The sequence below is a fragment of the Lontra canadensis genome, unplaced genomic scaffold (genome assembly GCF_010015895.1).
Source record: "Lontra canadensis isolate GAN:19392208 unplaced genomic scaffold, GSC_riverotter_1.0 scaffold2, whole genome shotgun sequence".
Lineage (NCBI taxonomy): Eukaryota > Metazoa > Chordata > Mammalia > Carnivora > Mustelidae > Lontra > Lontra canadensis.
The window spans coordinates 5,004,397-5,027,976 of record NW_022630996.1 but is presented as its reverse complement, the minus strand read 5'-3'; the positions used below and the strand labels follow the sequence as shown (position 1 = coordinate 5,027,976).

Genomic DNA, 23,580 nt, shown 5'->3' with positions numbered 1-23,580 from the left:
GAGACCATTATCCAAGAAGGTTGGGTGGGCGAGGCAGCAGATTTACTGATGGTACCTCTGAGGAGGGGGCTGAGAGCAGACACCGAAGGTGGCCTGGGAGAGACAGGGACAGATGGACAGCACAGAATGAAGCACATTACATTAAAGGACAAAGGCGGAGGGAGATGTTTTGGGGCTCCTGGCCATCTACAGGTTTCTCTTTTCTTCTAGTCCCACTGTTAGTGACACAGAAGCCTGCCCCTCATTGAGGAAATGTTGCCAAACTCTGGAATGTGGTGGTAGCCTTGGGAGGACAGATCAGAAGGAAGGTTCTGGGAGGGAAGGGTGGGAAGGTTCAGCAACTGGCTTGTGATCTGAGGATATCAGGGACATTGCTTTAGTGTCCTGATTGATGGAGAGAAAGAGAGAAGAGACCAGAGCAGCCTCACTGTCCATGGGATGGGGAGGAGGTGAGTACCATGTGTCTGAGGAGAGCAAAGTAGCTCCTGGGGGGCAGGGCCACTGACTCAGATGCCTCCTGAATCTTGGATTAATCTAATATGGAGAATGTCTGAGATAAACTATGTGTCTTTGAGTTGTAATTATCCACTTCCATGGTATTGGAAGCACCGTAGAACCTGGGAAAATCCACTGGACAGGGGTGTAAATAGATAGTGGGTTCAGCTTTGCAGAGGCAGGTAAACTGTGAAAGATGTCTAGAGATGAAATTCAGGATGACAAGCTTTACTAAGCAGTAAGGAAATTGTTGGCTTGAGGAAGGTTCTTGAGAATGAAAACTGCTTTCTTTTCCCCAGAGAACACCTGTCCCACAGCTAGAATATGGAGAACTCCCAGGACAACAGGAAAACACCAAGGGCCAGAGTGGAGGAAAGGGGAGTTAAGCCGACTCTCCCTCCCCCCATGCTTTTCCTGAAAGGAACCACAGGGGTAGTGACATATGAAGAGAGAACATGCCTCCTTAGAGCAGAGTTTCTGTCCTGAGAGCAAGCATGTCTCTCTCACTGGCCTGGAATGGGGGTGGTTGGAGCTGCATCTCCAGCATGAAAGGGACTGGAAGCAAGAAAGCCATCTCTGAGGTTTGAGTGCTGCTCCAAGACTGGGATGAGGGCCCCCTTCTTGCCTGGAGATGACAATGATTTGAAAAAATAGAGAAGGACTCGGTGAAGCCCTAGCTGTGGTTGGAAACTCCCCTATCCTTCCCCCCTCTACCTCACAAGAATACTCTGGCTCCAAAAATCTCACAGAACAAACTCAAAGCTGTCCAAGATGGGAGATACTCTGGGCAACCCTAGGAAAGTCACCTCAGCGCAGGAAGAACACAGTTCCCCAGAAAAGGGAACAGTATGGCAGCTAGAACTCAGAAGAGACACCCTGATGCCCCAAGCCCCATACAGAATTCCCCGAGATGGGATCCACAGCCCAGCTGCCCATCAGCATCAGGGGACGTAGCCATGCTGCCATGGGGCACGGCCTGTGGAGACTGCAAGAAAGAGCAGACAAAGAAACCATGTTGGCTGGTTAAAAAAAAAAAAGTGAGGTGGTTGAAGTAAGCAGTGTCATCCCTGCCTGTAGACAGAGAGAGAAGAGGAGAAGGAAGAAAGATACACCCAACACCAACCTGGAGGAAAGCAGCTACTAACTAGCTCCCACGACTACGTATAATCTGCAAACAAGGAAAGAGTCTGCACCTAATATTTTAAACTGGCTACAGAACAATAAAATAATCCACACCGTGGACCTGGCTGAATTTATACTCATTAGCTCATGGCTGGAAAACATATCAGGGATAAACAAGGAGAGATATACTTGTAATTTCTTCTGCAGAGTGGACAGGAGGACTATGAAAGTATAAACGTGCACTTGTGATCAAGTGTAAGTTACATGTTCTCGCATTTCTAAGTGATTATAACATTATACCAGTTTTCATCATGAGGATTCAAAATACACAAATATTTGCCAAGTTTGACAGGAGTGTACTGGTGAGACCTTGTCCAGGGTACAGAAAGGAGCAGCCTTGAAGGAGAGCAAGGGAAAGGCTGGGGAATCACCACGCTTGCCAGCCCACAGGGGCCACTACTGAGTGTCTGTGTCTCTCCTCAGCCCTGTGAGGAAAGGGGAGGGGCTTCCCTCCTGAAAAGGAGAGCCAAGTAGCTGCAGAGATGGAGATATTAACGGAAACTACTAGAGCCCAGCCCCAGGGCCAGCGGACCCCCATGTCCCACTGCCATGTCTTTCAGGCTCTTGGGCTGTGTGGTGCTGTGTCTCCTGGGAGCAGGTGAGTTTCAGGATACGTGAGCAACTTGGCCACAGATCGCAGGTCTCAGCTCAAGTCCTTTTCTAGAGGCTGTGCCCTTCTTGGCTGTCTCTAGCTCTGTTTCCATCCCTTACAGGCCCAGTGGAAGCTGGAGTGACCCAGACCCCGAGACATTTCATCACAAGGACAGGAAGGCAGTTGACACTGTATTGTTCTCAAGATATGGACCATGATGCAATGTACTGGTATCGACAAGACCCAGGAGTGGGTCTGAAGCTGATCTACTTTTCAAGAAACGTTGACTTTATTGAAGATGGAGATGTCCCGGATGGGTACAGTGTCTTGCGGAAAGAGAAGAAGGACTTCCCCTTGACCCTAAAGTCCACAGGCACGAACCAGACCTCTTTGTACCTCTGTGCCAGTAGTGTATCCACAGCGCTGCTCAGCCAGCTGCTCTCTGCACAAAAAGAACACCACAAGAGCAAGGAGACTCCTTGCCAGGCAAGAGGAAAACTCCCTCCACCATCAGTGCCCTAGAAGTCCTTCCCTGATTCCCCAACTCCAGGGACTCTGAGCAAGGGAGCTCCCCTGCAGTGCGCTGTTCTCATGGGACCTCTCCTGACTGAGGTGCTTGTCAAAGTCAAGGCAGGACAAGCCTACTGTTAGGTCTAGTGCCAGGGGTAAGCGAAGCTTCTCCTAAAAAAGCAACTTTAAGCATACTGCAATCCTTTCTCCTTACTGGGCTTCATTGTTGCCCAAACCAAACACCCCACTTTCGGTCCAATCCCTCAACAAAATTTTGACCCATATCCCATGTCCTATTCCTGGAGGTTTGCACCCTGGGGGAAGAGCACACTCTGGGTTGTTTACAAAATCTGACGTCCCTCATCTCCTCATCTCGGCAAATGGTCCTGCCATCTGGCCAAATGCCCACGCCAGGAACGGAGGGGTCATCTCTGCCATCTCTCAGATACTATCTTTCCTCACCTAATCTGTTATTCCCCCCACCCTGCATATTTCTAGATGTTACATCCTTTGCAAATTTTACTCATGTTTCTAACGTCACTGACAACACCGTCGCCCAGCAAACGTCTCTCACCTAGGTTCCTTCACCACCTTCCAAGTAGTCACCCCCCTCTTCCTAGTTTGCTGTCTGCCTCCATCCACAAAACACTCTCTCGGGCTCGAAAGCCATCAGTGTCTTTCCTGAACCTTACTAAAGTCTCAAGTATAAACTTGAGACTTTGTAAGGCTCTCCATGATGTGGTCTTTGAGCACTTACCTACCTTCTTAACACGAACATCCTCATTGCTTCAGCTACAACTACCAGACATATCCCACCTCTCACAGGTCCCCACGGGTGTCCTCGACTGACTCACTGCCGGGTAGTCACCAATAATGCTCACTCACCCTAGAGCAACCTTCTTTTCCCTACCTACCTGGTCACCAGACTGATCATTCCTCTGGATACTAACTCAGAAGTCATTTCCTCCAGAAAGATTTCCTTGAGTCCCTGGCTGGATTAGTTCCTCTGCCACGTGATCTTATGACAGCACGAAATTCTATCCTTATGGTCATCAACACACTTAATTGTTCACTGTTTAACATTTAGGCTACTAAATATTAAGGTTAAAGAGAATAAGGATCATGCATTTCTATTTTACTTTTTTATCTCCATACTTACCAGCATGCCTGAAGGCCGTAGTGTTAAATGAATGCATGACTCAGTCTTCTCTCAGATCCTCTTTCCAGCACCCATCTGACAAGTCCAGTCAAAGGGTCCCCTGTAAGGTCCTTTCCTACACATAGTTTGGGGAGATTCTAGGGTTTTCCATATGTGTATAGAAGCTAGGCAAATCATGAGGTCTAATAGAGATTTATTCTTCTACTCTAGCCCCTTGTCTATGTACTCTAGGTCAGCCTGAGGAGGATGTTGCCTCTCTGGGTACCACTGTTTCTATGGAATACTTTTCTTTTTCTAATTGGTCCTAAACTACCTGCTAGCCACTGCTGATGGTTCTGCTCTGTACCATGTCATTCACTTAGCACTATAGTACAGCAGACTCTATTGTACCTGCCAGTGGGCCCCAACGACCCTCCCAGGTAGAGTTCCCAACAGAGTGACACCTCTATTAATGAAGCAGAAGAGGAAAACTTTTGCCCAAGGTTTTCCTTTCCCTTCTTTGTATGGGAAGAGCAAAACTACAGTTTTGTATCTTGATTTCCAATCGCTTACACAGACTTGAGCACAAAGGCTCATTCAATTACATACATTTCTCATCAACCATTAAAATAGTAGTTATAGGGGTGCCTGGGTGGCTCAGTGGGTTAAAGCCTCTGCCTTCGGCTCAGGTCATGATCTCAGGGTCCTGGGATCAAGCCCCACATCGGGCTCTCTGCTCAGCGGGGAGCCTGCTTCCCTCTCTCTCTGCCTGCCTCTCTGCCTACTTGTGATCTGTCTGTCAAATAAATAAATAAAAAATCTTAAAAAAAATAGTAGTTATATCCTAGAATAAGAGAATGGAGAAGACCTCATCCAAGATGCAAAAACCCAGCTAAGCTCAGAATCCACTCATTCCTCCAAGAACTATGGCTGTATTACTGGGTCAGTCCACTTGCCCAGCTCCTTGCCCTTATTTCAGGATGAGCTCCCTCTAGGTGGCACTTTACGCTGTTACACAGGGGTTCCCAGTGTACCAATCTCTCCTTTTTGAAAGACTTGCCCAGACATTTCTGGACTACAAAAAATGGTGTTTCTTGGGTCTAAGCTGAGTTTCCGTTACACCTTATAACACATCCCCAGTATACACAGAATTACACTAATTAAATCAGAGATGGAAGTAGAGATTATAAGACCAAAAACTGTTCCCTGTGAAATGGATCTATATTCTAATGACTTATTCATATTTCCTGGAAGTCATCTCAAGTGACCTCCTATTGCATGGGAGCCCATGGGATAATGATATAGGCAGACACCATCCTACTTCTGTATAATCCCACACACCCAGCCCTCTGTCATAGGATATAGAGATCAGAAGTAGGATGCCCTGATTCTTGATTTGGACCTGCCTCATGCACAGGTTACCCTGCTTGTTACCCTTGTTTCCTAGGACCAGCAAAGCTCTGGCTCTGCATCTTTCCTTAGAGTCATGCATCCTCACTCTGCTTTATAGAATCTACTTCCTCACACCTCAACCAATCTGTCATGCTAAAGAAATATCTACAAGATTTGAGAAGTACCTGGGTGCCTCTCTGCACAGAAGGGGTTGTCATAAGGGGAGAGGTGGTGCCCCCAGGAGACAGTGGTGCGGGACAGCCCCTGTGAATGGGCTACCACAGTCCTCTGTCCTGCACTTCCCTTCGGGGTTGGCACAGGGCTCCTGCAGCCTAGGCCACCTTAGAGAATTCACCTGGTACCAATCAGCTCCCTGGTGCCACTTGCTGGAGGGAGTGGGTCTTCAGGGACTGTGACCAGGACTGTGGGCCATCCAGCCCCGCGCATTGCCCTGCTCCCCATCACCCACGTTCAAAGCAACTCTCCCACTCCACCTCTAGACAAACTGCCTTTCTAATTTCAGGTCTTGGCCTCTAGATTTCATTGCCCCAGGGCTCAATATCCTATTTGGCGTTATTTTATAACCGCATGTCAGCTATCCCTGCCACCTATGTACCACAGTAACTTCTGACTGCATCTGTGCATTACATTGCCAGGCCCACTTAGCAACCTCATTCTTACTCTCCCAACCTCATGATTGCTTCCCATGTTCCCCAGAATGTCTCTGGCCATTTCCTGAATACAAGCACCTTCTATGCCTCTCAGTTCTACAATGGTCTTATTATGGTGTTGTTCTTTGCTCTAAGTTTCTTTTTGGGACCATATGTTCTCTGATTTAGGTAATGTATCTTCCCATGTTTGTATCACCAAACCACCACTGTGCCTGATACAGCAGATGGTGAATGGAATAGAAGCTCTGTGAGGCATGGAGAGTGTCTCTGTGGTCCGTGACTGTGTTCCCAGTACCTGGCACGTAGCAAGTGTTCAAGAAATATCAATGCAAGAATTCTAAGAGGACTTCAAGAATTTAAATTAGGATTTGTCTTCCTTATCTCTCTTTCCCAGCTAAGAGCCCTTTTAATAAGCCACTGAGATAAAAAGCTTACGAATAAATTCTTTAAGAGACAAGATTTGTGCTTGTATGATGCTATTATGAAACATAGATGTTGCCAGTTTCTGCTCTAGACATGCCCCATTTCTGCGATACCCTCACCATCATGGGTGCAGAGGCAGACTTTTCTAGTCATAGACTCCACAATCAGCTCCAGCCCCAGAGAGAAGCTATGGTGACCTGGGGTAAGGGAGGCACATTCTCCTGGGGAGAGGCCACTCATGTGAACTGCCGGAGTCACTGAACTCAGAGCAGGTGGGCAGGGGACCCTCAGCCACCAAACTGCTCCTGTGAGGACAGGAAGAAGATTGTGACAAAGGGATGCTGTAGAAGTGACCTTTACCTGAGTACCCCTCAGTTTGGAATTTTACATCTCCATAGCAAATAACAGAAAAGGCCATAATCCTCTGCCTCCTGCCAATGGTGTATCATCTATCTGGCTGCCAGAGCAAATAATATTTTAGCATCCCCTCCTCTATGCAACAATAGTACTTGTATTAACAGTCGTGTATGTAGTAATGAATCTCAGTCTGCATCAAAATCACCCATTGAGGATTTGTTTTGTTTTGTTGTGGTTGTTTTTTAAAATTGTGTGTATGTGTGATAAGAACACTTAACATGAGGTCCCTTTTAACAAATGTTTAAACATACAGTCCAGTCTCCTTAACTCCAGGCACAATGTTGTAAGACAGATGTGATCACCTTGCAAGCCTGGAGCTTTGTGTGTGTTCAACAGCAACTTCCATTTCCCCTCCCCCAACCCCTGGCAACTGCCATTCTTCTCTCTGCTTCTAGATATTTAATCCCGTGCTAAGTGAATTAAGGCAGTCACCAAAGGACGGATATTACACAGAAGGAATCTTTCATCACCGAACTTGTTTAGAATTTCTGGCACAAGATAACACAAGAAGAACAACTTTTCCTAATAATGTCCTTTATAACAAGAAGGGAAACAGATTCTGGTCTCTAATCCAATTCAGAAGTACATTTTGCATTTAGTTGTCATTTCTCTTTACTCTGGAAAGCTCCTTAGTCTGTCCTTTGTAATTCAATACCTTTGAAGAGTATAAACCAGTTACTTTATAGAAGATGGTACTTAATTTAATATTGTGGTAAAGGATGTTGAAGGTGAAGCGTTAGATGAAAATAACTTATAACTTCCATGTTTCTCTTGGTATAACATTTTCCAGCTTTTTATTAAGAAAAATGTCAATCACAGAAGCAGAGAGAATAATACAATGAGCCCTATCGCCCAGATCCAATAATGAACACTTGCCACCTTTCTGTCTTCCATTCCCCCAGCATTTTTGGTTGATATATTCTGAAGCAATTTCCCAGACATCATAATATTTTATTTCAGATTTTAGTAAGCTCTACAAAATAATATTTTGTTATATAATCATATTACAGTATCTAACAAAATTATTTGTAATTCCTTAATGTTATACACTGTCAGAATTTCATTTAAATTTATCCTATTACCTTGAAAATGCTCTTTTAAATGTTTGATTTTGCATTTGATTGTCATGTTTCCTAAATTCTTCTACTGTCCCTTCTCCCTCCCCCCCCTTCCTCTTCTTCCTTTTCTCCTTCTTCTCTTCCTCCTTCTTCTTCTTCTCCTCTTCTTCCAATTCTCTGTAGACATTGCACCCCTAGTGATTGTACCCCACCATTGGTCCCACACTCTCTCCACTACATCACCAAGTGGACAAGCACATGTGGGCAACATTGTGTCTCTATTGTGTCTCTACCACCAGCACAACAGACAGAAAAGGCAAGTGTTTTATAAACACAATTAGCCTACTGCTCATGGGAAAAATCACATCTCTCTATGCATCTACATCTATGGAGGCAAATCAGTAACAATTAGAACAGAAATAGCTACATCTACATACTTTCAGCACACTAAATGTGTACTTAAGGACAGACAGGTAAGAAATGAGAACTGAGGGATTGGTAATCCTTTGCAATACGAGATGCCACCTGGATACAAAGATGTGCTCAGGCTGGCAGGGGTTACAACAATCTTATAAAATCCCCTAAATGCTAACGCTAATCATTTCAAAAGCAGAGAACAGCACAACAGGAAGACAGACTTTGAGCCAGAACATAAAGTCAGGAATATTTTTTCTGACTGCTTGTGGTTATGAGCTCCACCAGAAATTCAGAGGAAAGAGATCAATGATCTCTTCAGAATCAAAATTACTCTGGACTTTGTATCTTTTCCTTCCAAGTAGGTGAGTAGGATCTGATGCTGTCTGGGTGAGGTTCCTATTACAGAAGTATCAGGAAGCTTAAAGAAGGGACAACAGGAATGATATAGGACACTTGGTAATAAACCATAGTTTACTGTCCATGCTACTGAAGAGGGCGTATCTAGGGTGCTTTCAGTTTTGCTGATTTGAATTCATTGAAAAACAACAGAAACACCCTTATGCTCTCTCCCTGTCTTGAGGACGCGCGCCTTCCCCATCAAGGAAAATGCAGAGCCTGAGTGCCATGGCCCTGTGCAGGGAGCCTGTTACAGACTCAGCATCCCAGCCATTTCTGGCAGCTAGTATGATGGGTTGAATTGTGTCCCCTCAAAATTCATATGTTGAAGTCCTACCTCTCAGTACCTCAGGATGTGTCTGTATTGGCAGGTGAGTTCTTTAAAGAGATAATTCATATTGAATGATGTCATGGGGGTGGCCCTTTCCCAGTATGACTGGTGTCCTTATGAGAAGAAGGGATTAGGACATAGACACACACAAAGGCAAGACTGTGTGAAGACAGAGGGAGAAGAAGGCTGCCTACAAGCAACACCTTGATTTTGGACTTTTAGCTTGGATTTCTGTTGGATTAGCCACACAGTCTGTAGTACATTATGGCAGCACCAGGAAAGCCACAGAGCTGACCCCACAGGCACTCTCTGCTTAACATATACCCGAATTCCAGACTTGAAGAAGTAAAGTATTGTTTAGCATACAATACATTGTGCTAGGAGTCTAGACAAAATGAACTGCACTTACCAGTTACTCAGTGGTGGGAACACTCCCCAAATCCAAATTCCCAGATGCCAGCCAGCCGAGAGCCTACATTGCCAGAGCCAGTCCTTGAGGACAGTCACTTCAGGTCTACTGTGTTAGCTGTTTTCTACACATGCGTACACACATGTGCACACATACACACATGCGCACACATGCGTGTGCAAACACACACACACACTGACATGTGGGATAGCGATGGCTTTCACTCTGGCAACTCTAAACTCTCTAGACTCTAGAGGATGACTAAGGGGTTATGAGCATGGGCAGGGACAGTGACATCACAGACAAGCAGCTTCTAGCCAAGCCTGAGAGAAGAACCACTCCTGCCCCAGCCCACCATGGGGATCAGAGTCCTCTGCAGTGTGGCTGCTTGCTTCCTGGGAGAAGGTGAGTCCGGGAGTTAGCAGCAAACCCCAGTGCTGTTACCTCTAGGCCCTGCTGTGGGGCTTTTCCCTCCTCAGGCTTCCTGGCCTCTGGTTTCAGCTCAGCTGTCTTTCTCTCATAGTCCTTGTGAGTGTACAAGTAACCCAAACCCCGAGACATCTCATCAAACAAGTGGAGCGAAAGTTTTGATGGAATGTTCCCAGAATAAGGACCACGAAAGAATGTTCTGGTATCGACAAGACCCAGGTCTGGGGCTGCAGCTGCTCCACTGGTCATATGGTGTTGACAATATTCAGCAAGGAGTCATCCCTTTTGGGTACAAGGTCTCTAGGAAGAAGAAGAAGGCCTTCCCCCTGACCTTGGAACCTGCCAGCACCAACCAGGCATCTGTGTACTTCTGCGCCAGCAGTTAGCCACAGCTGTGCACAGCCACATCCTCTCTGCACAAAAAGGGCAGGTATAAGGGGGGAGTGACCCTAACTCAGGGATGAGCTGTGCCGGCTCCTATGGCACATTTGTGACAGTTAGAAGGCCGTCTCCAAGGAGGAAACAAGGCCCCAGGCACACATGTCGGCCAAGAGAGCATGGATATTTTTGAGGCCCCACTCTCCTCTCCAAGTCAGGGGCCCTTCTGAACTGAACCCACCCAAACTTCCGTGTCATCCCCAGCCTAAGTTCATGAGACCTCACCTCAACGAGGAGATGTCTCTCATGTATTCACATTGGGCACTCCCTGCTCTACGACTGTTTATCCATCTTTCCTCTCCAATTCTATCCTCGTCCTTCTGTTCGCTACTTTGCCCCCGTCTTTGCTCTTGACTGACATTTTGCTAGAGGGCACTTGCACATTCTAAACTCTTCCTTTAGATCAGTTTTATCATCCACGTGCTGATTCAAGAGAAAGTTTGTGGAGTTTGAATTCTGTTTATTCCACTGAAAAAGAGAAAAACACCAATAAAAACAAATCTTTTTGAGGTCCTCAAAATGGTCAATAATGTTTTGTTGGAACATTCTGATAAGGAAAGGAGTACACTGTGACACAGAAGGTAGTAAGAATGAGTCGGGCTATATCTGTAATCACAATCATCTGGAGAAAGTATCCGTTTGTTTATTTTAGGAATGAGACAGACATACACTATCCTGTCAGTAAATATTAATTGAGCCTATTCTGCTTTGGGAATACAAAAGAAATGTAAAGGACATTGGGAAATCCCAAATGTTGGGGAATTTGCAAAAGTAGTAATGAGACAAAACAGTTATATAAAATGCTTTTATTCGGTGCTAATTTTTATGTTGTAGAATTCAGAGAAAAGAGTAAATCACGGTGTATTACAATAGTCAGGATTAAATTCACATGAGACATAGGACTTGAGCTGATTTTAGATCAAAATAAAGGCAAGAGGAAGTGTCAAAAGAAAGAAATATCCTGCAATGTTTTTGTGAGAGATCCCACTGGAATGAAAAAGTGAATTCTTTCTCTGAGAAAAAGCAGGGATCATAGGTCTCCCAGCTGAGGCCAATGTCTAGAACAGAGAAAATGCACCTTCCCAGAATAATGTTAAATGACAGAACACATCTACGAACATCTATTTTCAGTGGGCTCTCAGGGTGTCTAGGAGTCCTGTGATTTCCAATAAGGTTTTTATTTCCCACCACAAGCATTTTACCACCACAGAAGATGAACCTCAAGAGAGGAGAACAGTTACAAGCACTGTGGCTTCACTCCTGGTGCTTCCTGGGACCATTTCCCACCTCAATGGAGACCCCTGTAGACAGAGAGCCAAACCCAGACCCAGTTTTTGTCCTAACACAGTGGCACTACTAAGGAGCTGTTGCCTAAGCAGAGAGGTGGAACACGTGAACTAAGTGGAAAATATGCAGACACTGAATATCATAGATCCAGTGAATTATACAAGACATCTAAAGAGGCTGAAAGGATTATAGATTGGGGTAGGAGGTTTAAGTTTAGAAATAAATTGGATGAAGTGTTCTAAGGAGAGTTCACAGAATATGCTCTCAAAAGCACATAAAATATTAACTAATGTTTACCATAAGAGCACAAGGCAACATTCAGAAAATGTAAACCATTATTTTGGATAAAGAGACATCACATTAGGATACTGAAAAATTCATAGAAGGAAAAAATGCTATCCTAAATCTTCAAGAAAGCAAGGCTTAAAATTCTGTGACTACAGTAAATATAACAAATTCTTCTGTGTTAAATGAAAATATAAAAAGGCTTTACTTGGACATGATGGGGAAGAGGAGATGGCTTCTTAAGAAGCAGGGACAGTGAAAGGGAAGGAAAGAATATTTCCTTTTTTTTAGAAGAGAACTGAAATAATAAACAAGGTCAATGCTAAGAAGAGAAACATCTCTCCCTTTTTTAGACAAGAGTGAGATCTCCCTGAGTAATTATCTTAACATACACTTGTGACATACAAGGATTATTATCTACCAATTATAAATGAAGAACTTAAATTTATTTCTTTATTTTGTTTTGTTTTATTTATTTATCTGTTTATTTTTTTAATTTTATATTATTTTTTCAGTGTTCCAAAATTCATTGTTTATGTATCACATCCAGTGCTCCATGCAATATGTGCCCTCCTTAATACCCACTAACCCACGGAATGGGAGAAGATATTTGCAAATGACACTACAGAGAAAGGGCCGATATCCAAGATCTATAAAGAACTCCTCAAACTCAACACTCAAAAAACAGATAATCACATCAAAAAATGGACAGAAGACATAAACAGACACTTCTCCAAAGAAGACATACAAATGGCTAACAGACACATGAAAAGTGTTCATCATCGTTAACCATCAGGGAGGTTCAAATCAAAACCATATTGAGATACCACCTTACATCAGTTAGAATGGCAAAATTAACAAGAAAGGAAACAACAAGTGTTGGAGAGGATGTGGAGAAAGGGGAACCCTCTTACACTGTTGGTGGGAATGCAAGTTGGTGCAGCCACTTTGGAAAATAGTGTGGAGATTCCTTAAGATATTAAAAATAGAGCTACCCTTTGATCCTAAAATTGCACTACTGGGTATTTACCCCAAAGATACAGATGTAGTGAAAAGAAGGGCCATCTGTATCCCAATGTTCATATGGGCAATGGCCACAGTTGCCAAACTGTGGAAAGAACCAAGATGCCCTTCAACGGATGAATGGATAAAGAAGATATGGTCGATATATACTACGGAGTATTATGCCTCCATCAGAAAGGATGAATCCCCAACTTTTGCATCAACATGGACGGGACAGGAAGAGATTATGCTGAGTGAAATAATCCTGGTGGGGCACCTGGGTGCCTCGGCCTCTCCGAAGGCCTCTGCCTTCGGCTCGCATCGTGGTCTTGGGGTCCTGGGATCAAGTCCCGCATCGGGCTCTCTGCTGGCAGGGAGCCTGCTTCCCCTTCTCTCTCTGCCGGCCTCTCTGCCTACTTGTGATCTCTCTCTCTCTGTCAGATAAATAAATAAAATCTTTAAAAAAAAAAAAAAAAGAACCCTGGTGCAGGAACCTAAATTTAAATAGCTTGCCTAAAGCCCTATAGTTGGTAAGTTAATGGCAGAAGTCATTGTTCCTATACAGTTTCTGCAATGATCAGATAATCGAGTTCAAGATGGGTAAATTTCTATGCTCAGCTGAGTGGGTCTCAAAACCAACCATTAGTATAAAGATATAATTTATACAACCAGAGATTTGGGTCTGTTATGTCTATACCAGCAGCATATCCAGAACCAAAGACATTTTTTCCTGATGTAGCATAAACTTTCAATATTTCCCTTTCAATCATCCTATCCATGGACAAGTAGAGACAGCCATAAAAAAGGCCAGTTGTGTTTTTAAGGAACAAAAATCAACTGAAACTAAGGCATATTTTCATTCAATTTCAGAACAGTGTGGATAAAATGATCTTAAAGTGATGCAAGGCAAAGAAAAATGCTAAATACTAAAACAAGCTATAAATAAAGAAATGAGAAACAGAATGGCTCTCATTTCTCAGTAGCAACACTGAATGCCAGAAAACAATGGTATAAAAAATAAGTATGAAATCCTGATAGAAAATAATTTTCAGCCTGCATTTCTCAACTAACCCAAGCTATCCAAAAAAAAAAAAAAATGCAATTTTCATTTTTGTGAGGATCTGAAACCTAAATAAATTTCCATTTATTTAGAAAGTGCCTGGAATATGTGTCTCAACAAACTGCAGGAATACACCAAAAAGAGAAGAAATCATAGGATTCAGGAAATAGGGAATCCAATTCAGAATAACAACAAAGAAAAGCCCCAAGATAAGAACTGAGCAGAACTGGTTAGCAATCAGTCCAGATGAAAGCAGGGAGATTCCAGGGAATACTGTCAAATATTGTCACAAACATACACTGTGATATGCTAAATGAGAAACTCCTTGCTCAGGTCATGATTTCTAGGTCCTGGGATAGAGCCCCATGTCAGGTTCCCTGCTCAAGGAGAAGTCTGCTTTTCCCGCTCCCTCTACCTTTCCCCTGTACATGCTATCTCTCTCTCTTTCTCTCTCTCTCGCAAATAAATGAAATCTTAAAAAAAAGAAGAAGAAGAAGAAGAAGAAGAAGAAGAAACTTGGATTTTGAGGGGTGCCTGGGTGGCTCAGTTGGTTAAGCATCCAACTCTTGGTTTCGGCTTAGGTCACGATCTCAGGGTGGTGAGATGGAGCTCCATGATAGAAGCCCCATGTGGAGCCTACTTAAGATTTTCTCTCTCCTCTCCTTCCGTCCCTCCCCTTGCTCACATTCGTGCTCTCTCTCTCTCAAATAAATAAATAAATCTTAAAAAAAAAAGAAACTTGGGTTTTGAGGTGGAAATGAAGAGCACAAAAATGGTGAAATGTGGATAGATATTAGATTTTTTCTTAAATTCTTTGTAATATGTAGGATTAGTGAAAGAAAAATTTCAGCACTGTCTTGTAAGTCATGTAGCAGAAATGCATGATAAAGATGACAATAATAATGTTAAGGATAAGGATAGAGAAAACAGACACATTTAGTTGCAAAGTTCTATATTTTAAATGATTCTTTTCCGTATGAATTATAAGTAAACTGTAAAAAGGCTTAAGTGAATATGATAATTTTTAGAGAAATCACTAAAAAAATTAAAGAGGTCTATCTAAAGTGTCAAGAGTTAACAAGAAACTAGAAACAAAAAATTTTTTTCAAACAATTATACAGCATCTATCCCAGGAATAAGTTTGGTCTGACATTCAAAAATCAGTCATTATAATTTACCTTACTAACACATGTGTAAACACTATACACTTAATATTAGAGATAGAAAAACCATTTGACAAAATTCCATACCCATTGACGCTAAAAACACTCAGAGAATTGGGAACAAAACAGAACTTCGTCAGTCTAGTGAAAAACATCTGCAAGAAGCCAACAGCTAACATCATACTTAATGGCAGAAATATTAAATATTTGAGCTCTAAGATGATAAACAAGTCAATAATGTTCTCTCACACCACTTCTATTCCACATTATTGGAGGTGCTATGCAGCACATTAAGACAAGAAAAAGATGAAAAGTCTGAAAAGTAAATGATAAAGTAAAACCTTTTAAAAGATGAAATCACTGTTTACAATTATATATCAAAAGAAACCTATAAAATTATAAAATTAATAACTGAATTTCTTTTTTTTAAAGATTTTATTTATTTATTAGAGAGAGAGAGAGAGCACAAGCAGGCAGAGGCAGAGAGAGAAGCAGGCTCCGCACTGAGCAAGGAGCCCGATGCGGGACTTGATCCCACGATGCTGGGATCATGACCTGAGCCAAAGGCAGCGGCTTAACCAACTGAGCCACCCAGGTGCCCCCATAACTGAATTTCTTAAGAGCATGGGTTATGATATTAACATGCAAAAATCGATGATATATCTTATATACTTTGGCAAACAATGGGATAATTAAATTTTAAAACTTGCGTTTAAAAGAATGTAAGAAACCCAAAATATTTGAACAAATTTAACAAAAGACACGTGAGAGCTGTAAGTTGAAGACTAAAAAGTGATACTAAGAAATGGAAGATAAATTTACCAAGTGGAGATATGGGTCATGTTCATGAATTGGAAGAGTGAATATTGTTAAAATGAGTATTCTCCCCAAATTGATCTATAGATTTAATAAAATCCCAATTTTTGTCTCAATTGGATTATTATTATTATTTTTTTAAGAAACTAGAAAGTGTATTCTAAAATGTATATGAAATGCAAAGGTTCAATGAGGAGGCGGGATCTGGTTGAAGCCTATGCATGATCTTTCAGGCCTCCTCATTGGCAATTGACCCAGAGCGTGCTCAATGATAGATGGGGAGATGACAGATAAATGGCGGACACAAGAAGTTGCTAGCTTGTGATGCCTTGTGAACGAAGATCTGTCCTAAGGGAAGGGCCACACAGCTCCACTAGGGGGCAGGTGACTTTTTCTCCACATTCTGCAGAAGCTCATCTTCCTGCTAAGGGAGAACAGAAATGCAGTAGGGAAGGAAGTACAGGGAGGAAAGAGGAACTTGGGTTTGCCTTCTTCGTGCTTTTTTCTCAAGGAAGGTGAGGGACTATCACCTAGCGATGCTGCCTTGTCTGCTACTTCTCCTGGGACAAGGTACGAGGCTAATCCCATGGGGAAGTTTGGGGTTAATGTTGATGTAGAGTGGAGGGACAGAGGGTCTGAGGCCATCCATCAGAGGATGAGGGAAATGGATTAGTAGATTCTCACCCAATACTAGTTGGAAAAACAAAATGGAAGCCGTGCCAGGGGTTCTTTGGGATCCGAGGTGACACTGAAGCAAAGAGTGAAGAGACCTTCCTGCATGGGGGTCAAGCTTATCAGCTATTATCAGCTAGCGCTCTCTCTCTCTCTCTCTCTCTCTCATTGAAACCAGGCTCTGTGTTCGGCACTCTCCTCTCTCAAGAGCCACCCAGGGACATCTGTCAGCGCGGGACCTCCATGACGATCCAGTGTGAGGCTGATACCCAACTCTCCTTAATGTACTGGTACCGTCAGCTCCCAGGACAGAGCCTGATACTGATTGCAACTGCAAACCAGGGCATGGAGGCCACTTATGAAAGTGGATTTACCAAAGAGAAATTTCCCATCAGCCGCCCAACCTTAACGTTCTCCAATCTGACCGTGAACAACATGAGCTTCGAAGATAGCAGCTTTTACCTCTGCAGTGCTGGAGACACAGTGCCTGGCACAGATCAAAGATCTGAGCAAGAACCTCAGCTAGCTCCCTCCTCCCCAGCTCCCACCCAGATGAGCCCAAGGCCCAGACAAGGCAGGACGGTGGGGGAAACCACAGCTCCAGCTGTTCGTGTGTTTGTCCGTGGCCTAAGTGTGAATGGGTCCACTAGCCATGGGGAGAGAACCTGCAGGACAGACTGCAGGACAGACTGCAGGATGAACTACAGGAAGCATGGCCACCAGGAGGCTGACGATAAAATTTCTTCCACCAGAGTGTTGAGAAGTACTTGGTAAAGACCATTGGATATAGTTTGCCTTTAAGTGGCAGGGTCAGAAATGACCTTTAACTATTTTATCTCAAGGTTCTATTTAGCTTGCTTTCCATCAGTATAGTTCAGAAGGCTCTTGGTCACTTTGATATCATACTGGTTCATTACACCGATGGCATTATGCTGGATGTTCTCAGGGAGAAGGAAATAGCAGTTGTGATGCCTCAGTGTGATGTATGCATGCCAGACCAGTGTAAAGTCTGCAAAAGTTCAGGGAGCTGCCACATCGATGAGCTTTTGAGTAGCCTAAGATCTGGGACATATTGGATTAAACCCCCTAAAGTGAGAGATGAGCTGCTGAACCTCACACCGTCTGCCAAGGAGAAAGAGCTGCAATGCTTAGTGAGCTTTCTGGACTTTGGAGTTACCACACACTACGCTGTGGTCCATTTTATGTGTCATCTCTAAGGCTAGGGCACTGTGAGAGGGCGTTCTGTAGCAGAACAAGGCATGATTAAAGCTGCCCTGGGCCATGCACCAAGCATGTCCAGGGGTTCTCCAAGTGCCTGTGGCTGATGAGGATCTCTAAGGAGCCCCTGACATTCCCTAATAAGAGAATCACTAAGCATATGCAAAGAGTTTTAGTGCAAAGCCACACTCCTCTGTCAACAACTTTATTTCCTTTGAAGAGCGGCCCCTAGGTCTTGCTTTAAAGCCTCATCGTGGCATTCAGGACTGTGTGTTAGCTGACCCTCAGATCTATAAAGCTGGTCGTGCACAGAGAATTCTGTTATTAATTAGTAAATATGTAAGCCCGGACTCAAGCACAGTGGGAGGAAGGCAGTATTCCATTTCAAGAGCAAGTGAGAGTCTCATGGTACATGCTTGGACCCACACAGCTTCACTGTCGATCCATACCCAATCCCCATACATGGGGATTTCCTCTTTCCAGGTGAAAAAGCACCAGCCTGTTTTCTGGATCGGGTTGCATGTTATTCTGGAATCATCCATAGAGTCTAACACAAGTGTGGTTTTGAAAGGGAATGGTGAAGGAAATCATCTCACGGGCTACAACTTCAGTCTGTGACTCTGGATGTTCACATTTTATAGGAAGGATGATGGCCTGGGGTCCTCTAGACATCTGTCACACAGTCATCGAGACCGTTCGCTCACATTTTCCCTCTCTTTGCTTCTGTGCTGCATTCTGGGTCCTTTCTTTGGAACTGTAGGCCAGTTGCCTAATTCACCTCAGTTCCAATAAGCCATTCAATGCTTTAATCAACTTTGTTCATTTAAATTATATTTTCATTTCTGGTAAATCTATTTGGCTCTTTTACAAATATGGGCAGTCATTTTAGAAAGCATCTTGCTCCTTGTGTATTTTTAAATTATTTTCTTTAAGGATATTAAGAACCTGCTTGGAATTTTTATCTGTTAATGCCAACATTTGATGATGTTTTGTGTCTTTTGTTTGTTTGTTTGTAGTTTCTGCTGGCTGTCACTCAGAGTGGTTTATTTTTTTATGTATTATATAATTTGATGTTGTGCATTATATAATTCATCTTTGGGAATTCCTTAAAACCTGGGCAAAAGGGATGTTTTCCAGGAAATATTTACTTTTGTTTCTGTCAAGCAATTGGGTTGCAACAGACCCAATATGGGTTTTTTTTAAGGTTTTATTTATTTATTTGACAGACAGAGAGAGAGAGAGAGAGAGCATAAGCAAACAGAGCAGCAGGCAAAGAGAGAGGGAGAAATAGACTCCCCTCTGAGAGGGAGCCTGGTGACTCCGGGCTCAATCCCAGGGCCCTGGGATCATGACCTTAGATGAAGGCAGTTGCTTAACCAACTGAGTCACCAGGTGCCCTCCCCCCAGAGGGTTTTATTTTCTAATTCTCATTATATATCTTATCAATACAGTGTCTGTCCCAAACCCCAAATACAGCGTCTGTCCCAAATTTGGAAAATGTGCCAAAGAAATGACTTATTCAGTGCCCATAAATATTCAGAGAAAAGTTTTTGTTTGTTTTTTTTTTTTTTTTTGATTCTCCTCCCAAAGCTAAGACCTAGATAAATAATACTCCTTGTTAACTGACTGTGGGATTTTTTTTTTTTTTTTTTTTTTTGCCCATTCATTAGGTATATAACTCTTCCTGTGTTCTGGCTTCTTATGCCCATCTCACTCCTGGTCCTCTACAAGGTCGGGTGGCTACTGCCCAGATTCTCTGATTCTCTGATTCTCTTGGCCACAGGGATCCAGTAATCCATGGGGCGTGGGCTAGCTTACCTTCCTGCCTCACGTTCCCATTTCCCTGAGAAGGCTGCAGATTCACCTACAGATAAGCCTCAGCTTGCCAGCATCTGATACTGCAGAAGAATGGTCTCTTAAGAACCAGTAAAGTATTGTGGGAGGAACGTGGTCTCTGTCATCTGGCAGACCTGAGTTTAAAACTCGGCTCTGCTGGGGCGCTTGGGTGGTTCAGTTGGTTAAGTGGCCAGCTCTTGGTTTTGGCTCAGGTCATGATGCCAAGGTCCTGGGATTGAGCCTCAAGTCCAGCTCTGAGTTCAGCAAGAAGTCTGCTTGCGGATGTTCTCTCTTCCTCTCCCTCCCCCCATCCTCTCTCTCTCTCTCTGTCTCAAATAAATAAATAAATCTTTAAAAACAACAACATCAACGAAAAACAAACCTTTGCTCTAGTGCTTTACCACTGGGTGTCACCTTGAACAAGCTGAACAGATTCATTACATTTATTCTCACATATAAAATGAGGATAATTGTGAAATAAAAAATGAGGAAAGAGAAATTGTTTTAAGGATGAGATGTAATCATCCACATAAGACACATAAGACTGTACTGCAGACAGAACACACAATTAGTTTAGTACTGCCTAAATTTCTTTCTCACTGTAATATATGAAATTTTATCACTAGCAATTTCTTCCTCAAGGCGAGGTATTGCCCTCTCTGGGAAAATTTCATTTATTGTTGTCATTGTTTCTCTTTCTTTCAGCTATTTTAATTACAAAATCAATGCGTATTATTGTAAAAGTTGAGATCATTCATTTAAATAAAGTTAGATCATATGATACATACTGTTTTATCATTTATTCTCTCAACCCGAGAATATCTCATAAATACCATTTCATGTCAAAAATGTACTTTACGGCTGCCTGAGTGCCTCAGTCTGTTAAATGTCTGCCTTCCGCTCAGGGTTCTGGGATCAAGCCCCGTGTCACGCTCCAGCCCCGTGTTGGGCTCCCTGCTCAGCGGGGCATCTGCTTCTCCCTCTCCCTCTGCTCCTCCCCCTGCTCTCGCACTCTCTCTCTCTCTCTGTTAAATAAATTACATCTTTAACAAAAAATATTTTAAATATATACTTTAACTTTTATGACTATTTCAATATATTAATGACTATCCTTTTTATGAATTTTACTATCAAAACTAAAGGCAAGGTAAATATTATATGTTAGAGGACAGGGTTGTTTAATTTAAAAGCAATGGCGTATGTTTTGATTTATTTCTGTTACAGACTCAGCAGGGAATATGAAAGCCCTCCCTTTACACGACTGGCCCCTTCTTAGCTAGGTCTCAGCTTGGAAACCATCTCCCCAAAGAGATCTTTCCTTATATCTTAGTTAATAGAGCACTTGTCAACCCGGCAGTCACTCACACCTATTACCATTGTATCCTATTTTAATAATACCTAACCACCTCAGTCTGATACAAATGTATATACTATATATACATAATATATATATTCTTATTTATTGTCTGCTTCCTATCACTATGCCTCCTCACATGCATGTAGATACACACAAAGATACATATAAATGTCATGAAAGCAAGGACATTTCCCATCTTCTTCATTGCTGTTTCCTTAAAGCCTAGAAAAACTGTAGAGACATTACAGGAATTCAGCCAGTATTTACCGACGATTACAGACTGCATTGCACTCCACCAAAATTCATACAATTACAGTCATAAGCCCTACTATTTTAAGATGTGATTGTATTTGGAGATTTGGGCTTTAAAGATCTAATTAACTTAAAAACAAGGCCATTAGAGTGGCCCTAATCCAAACTGACCAGTATTCTTTTCAGAAGAGAGGAGGACATCCTAGGAAAGCCACCAGGGCTATGCCCACAGAGGAAAGACCACATGAGGACAGCGTGAGAAGGCCATTGCAAGCCAAGGAGAGAGTCCTCAGGAGAAACCAACCCTGGTGACACCTTGATCTTAGAGCTCTAGCTCTCAGAGCCAGAGAAAGTCGATTTCTATTGTTTAAGACACCTGGCCTGTGTTACTTTGTTATGGTAACACCAGCAAACTAGTACATTGAGTAAATGTAAATGATTCAAAAGAAAAGAGGAAAATTTGCCAAGCAGTATAGATTTTCTTGGAGAAAAAGTCTACAAAATATTTACTTTAAACAAAGTAAGCCCCTAACCAAATGAACTGAGTTGTCCTAACAGGGACAGAACAGGTGCTTTAACTTATGTTTGAACAGAAATGTGGCCCAACAATGTGCCAGCTCCCTCTGCTACATTCCCATGGCTGGGGAAGAGAACAGATGTTATGGGTTCTAGAGACCTAAGCCCAGAACCTGCTCAAACACAGTGGCCCTGCCATGGAGGGTCCTCAAATTGGAATGGTATTGGTGCTTGTGTAGACTGAGCATTCAATGCTGAGCCTTGGAAGCCATTGGAGATCCTCCGGGACAGGTTGGCCAATAGGAATCCTTCCATATGGACAACACATTCTAGAGTTTTTAGAAGCCAAATGAGTGGAGAGAGGCCAGTGGACTAATTGGACTTATTACTGAACTTGGCTTATGGAGCTCTGGATCTAATATGATTTAGAAAAATAAATACACATGTCATTTATTAAACTCTGAGTATCATGGAATAAATCAGGGCTACTACAATAATTACAGTCCACATGGATATTGCTCTTGGACTCTCTCCTGCCTTTCTTCCACTAACTACCTTCCAGAAGATCCTGGGGCCACTTAAGCAGATCTAATAGGCCCAGGGAATGGGACAAGGAGTGATGGAGATGTGGACAGAAAGACCGTTACATTACGAGAACCAGTCTTTCGTCAGAGAACGTTAAAGCCTCTATTGCCAGACACTTCCCACTCACTCCTCAAGTCTGAGGCATAGATAAAATATGCAAATGGAACTTTGCACTGGGCACAAAATTGCCTGTCTTCTTTGACTTCAAGCTGGGGAGCAGGATGACGGGGAGAGGAAGGGCAGATGCCCCCATTTAGTCAATCAGCCATGGCCCAGCTACATGCCCACACCTCTGTCTCAGTGTTTGTGGGTTTTGGACCACACAAATCCAAGCTTCACTATTCAGAGTCAGTGACTCCAAGGCTCAGATAGACAAGAAAGCAGTTCCTACTGGACAAGAAGAAATTGTACCATGGGGAAAACATGTAGTTTAGGGGAAAAAAAAATAATGGAGGAAAGAAGTTGGAAGTTTGGAGAAAATACAGCTTGGAATTTGACAATGTGATTGAAGAGCTGTGAAGAACACTGGGGCCCAAAGTGGAGCTGACTGAGTGAAGGAGAAATAGAGCTGGGGGTGGGGTGGGGTGGAGTGGGGGTTTGGGGAAAAATTGTTTAAAAAAAAAAAAAGACAAGTAATTTGGAATCTGACCAAAATCTACTTTTTAGACCACTGAGAGATCCCAAAGCCCCCAGTGTGGAGCAACACGGTGGGGAACGAACTTAGCTTAAGTACGGAAAGGGTCTCGTGTCAACTCCACGTTCATCAGCCAGGTGACCCGGGAGAAGTCACTTAACCTCTGAGCTTCAGAATCTTTCTTTGCTTGCTTCAAGTTTTTTTTTTTTAAAGATTTTATTTATTTATTTGCCAGAGAGAGAGAGAGGGAGAGCGAGCACAGGCAGACAGAATGGCAGGCAGAGGCAGAGGGAGAAGCAGGCTCCCTGCCGAGCAAGGAGCCCGATGTGGGACTCGATCCCAGGACGCTGGGATCATGACCTGAGCCGAAGGCAGCTGCTTAACCAACTGAGCCACCCAGGCGTCCCTTGCTTCAAGTTTTTATTTACATTCTAGTTAGTTAACATAGTAGGATAATATTGGTTTCAGGAGTAGAATTTAGTGATTCCTCACTTACGTACAACACACCAGGCTCATCACAAGTGCCTGAGATAGCGTGGTCTGCTGCCTCCCTCATGGGGCTGCCCGGGGGATCAAACAGAAGAAGGGAAGCTGAGTGT

The 23,580-nt window shown here is 43.1% G+C and overlaps 1 gene segment (V, D, J or C); it reads left to right on the top strand.

Annotated features, from left to right (window-relative positions):
* Window positions 1–2,208: 2,208 nt before the first annotated feature.
* The window catches only part of LOC116873419, a 40,624-nt gene continuing 19,252 nt past the window's right edge, over window positions 2,209–23,580 (top strand). The window contains 2 exon segments of the C gene segment in view: window positions 2,209–2,275; window positions 2,391–2,688. Of these exon segments, the coding sequence occupies window positions 2,227–2,275; window positions 2,391–2,688 (347 nt within the window).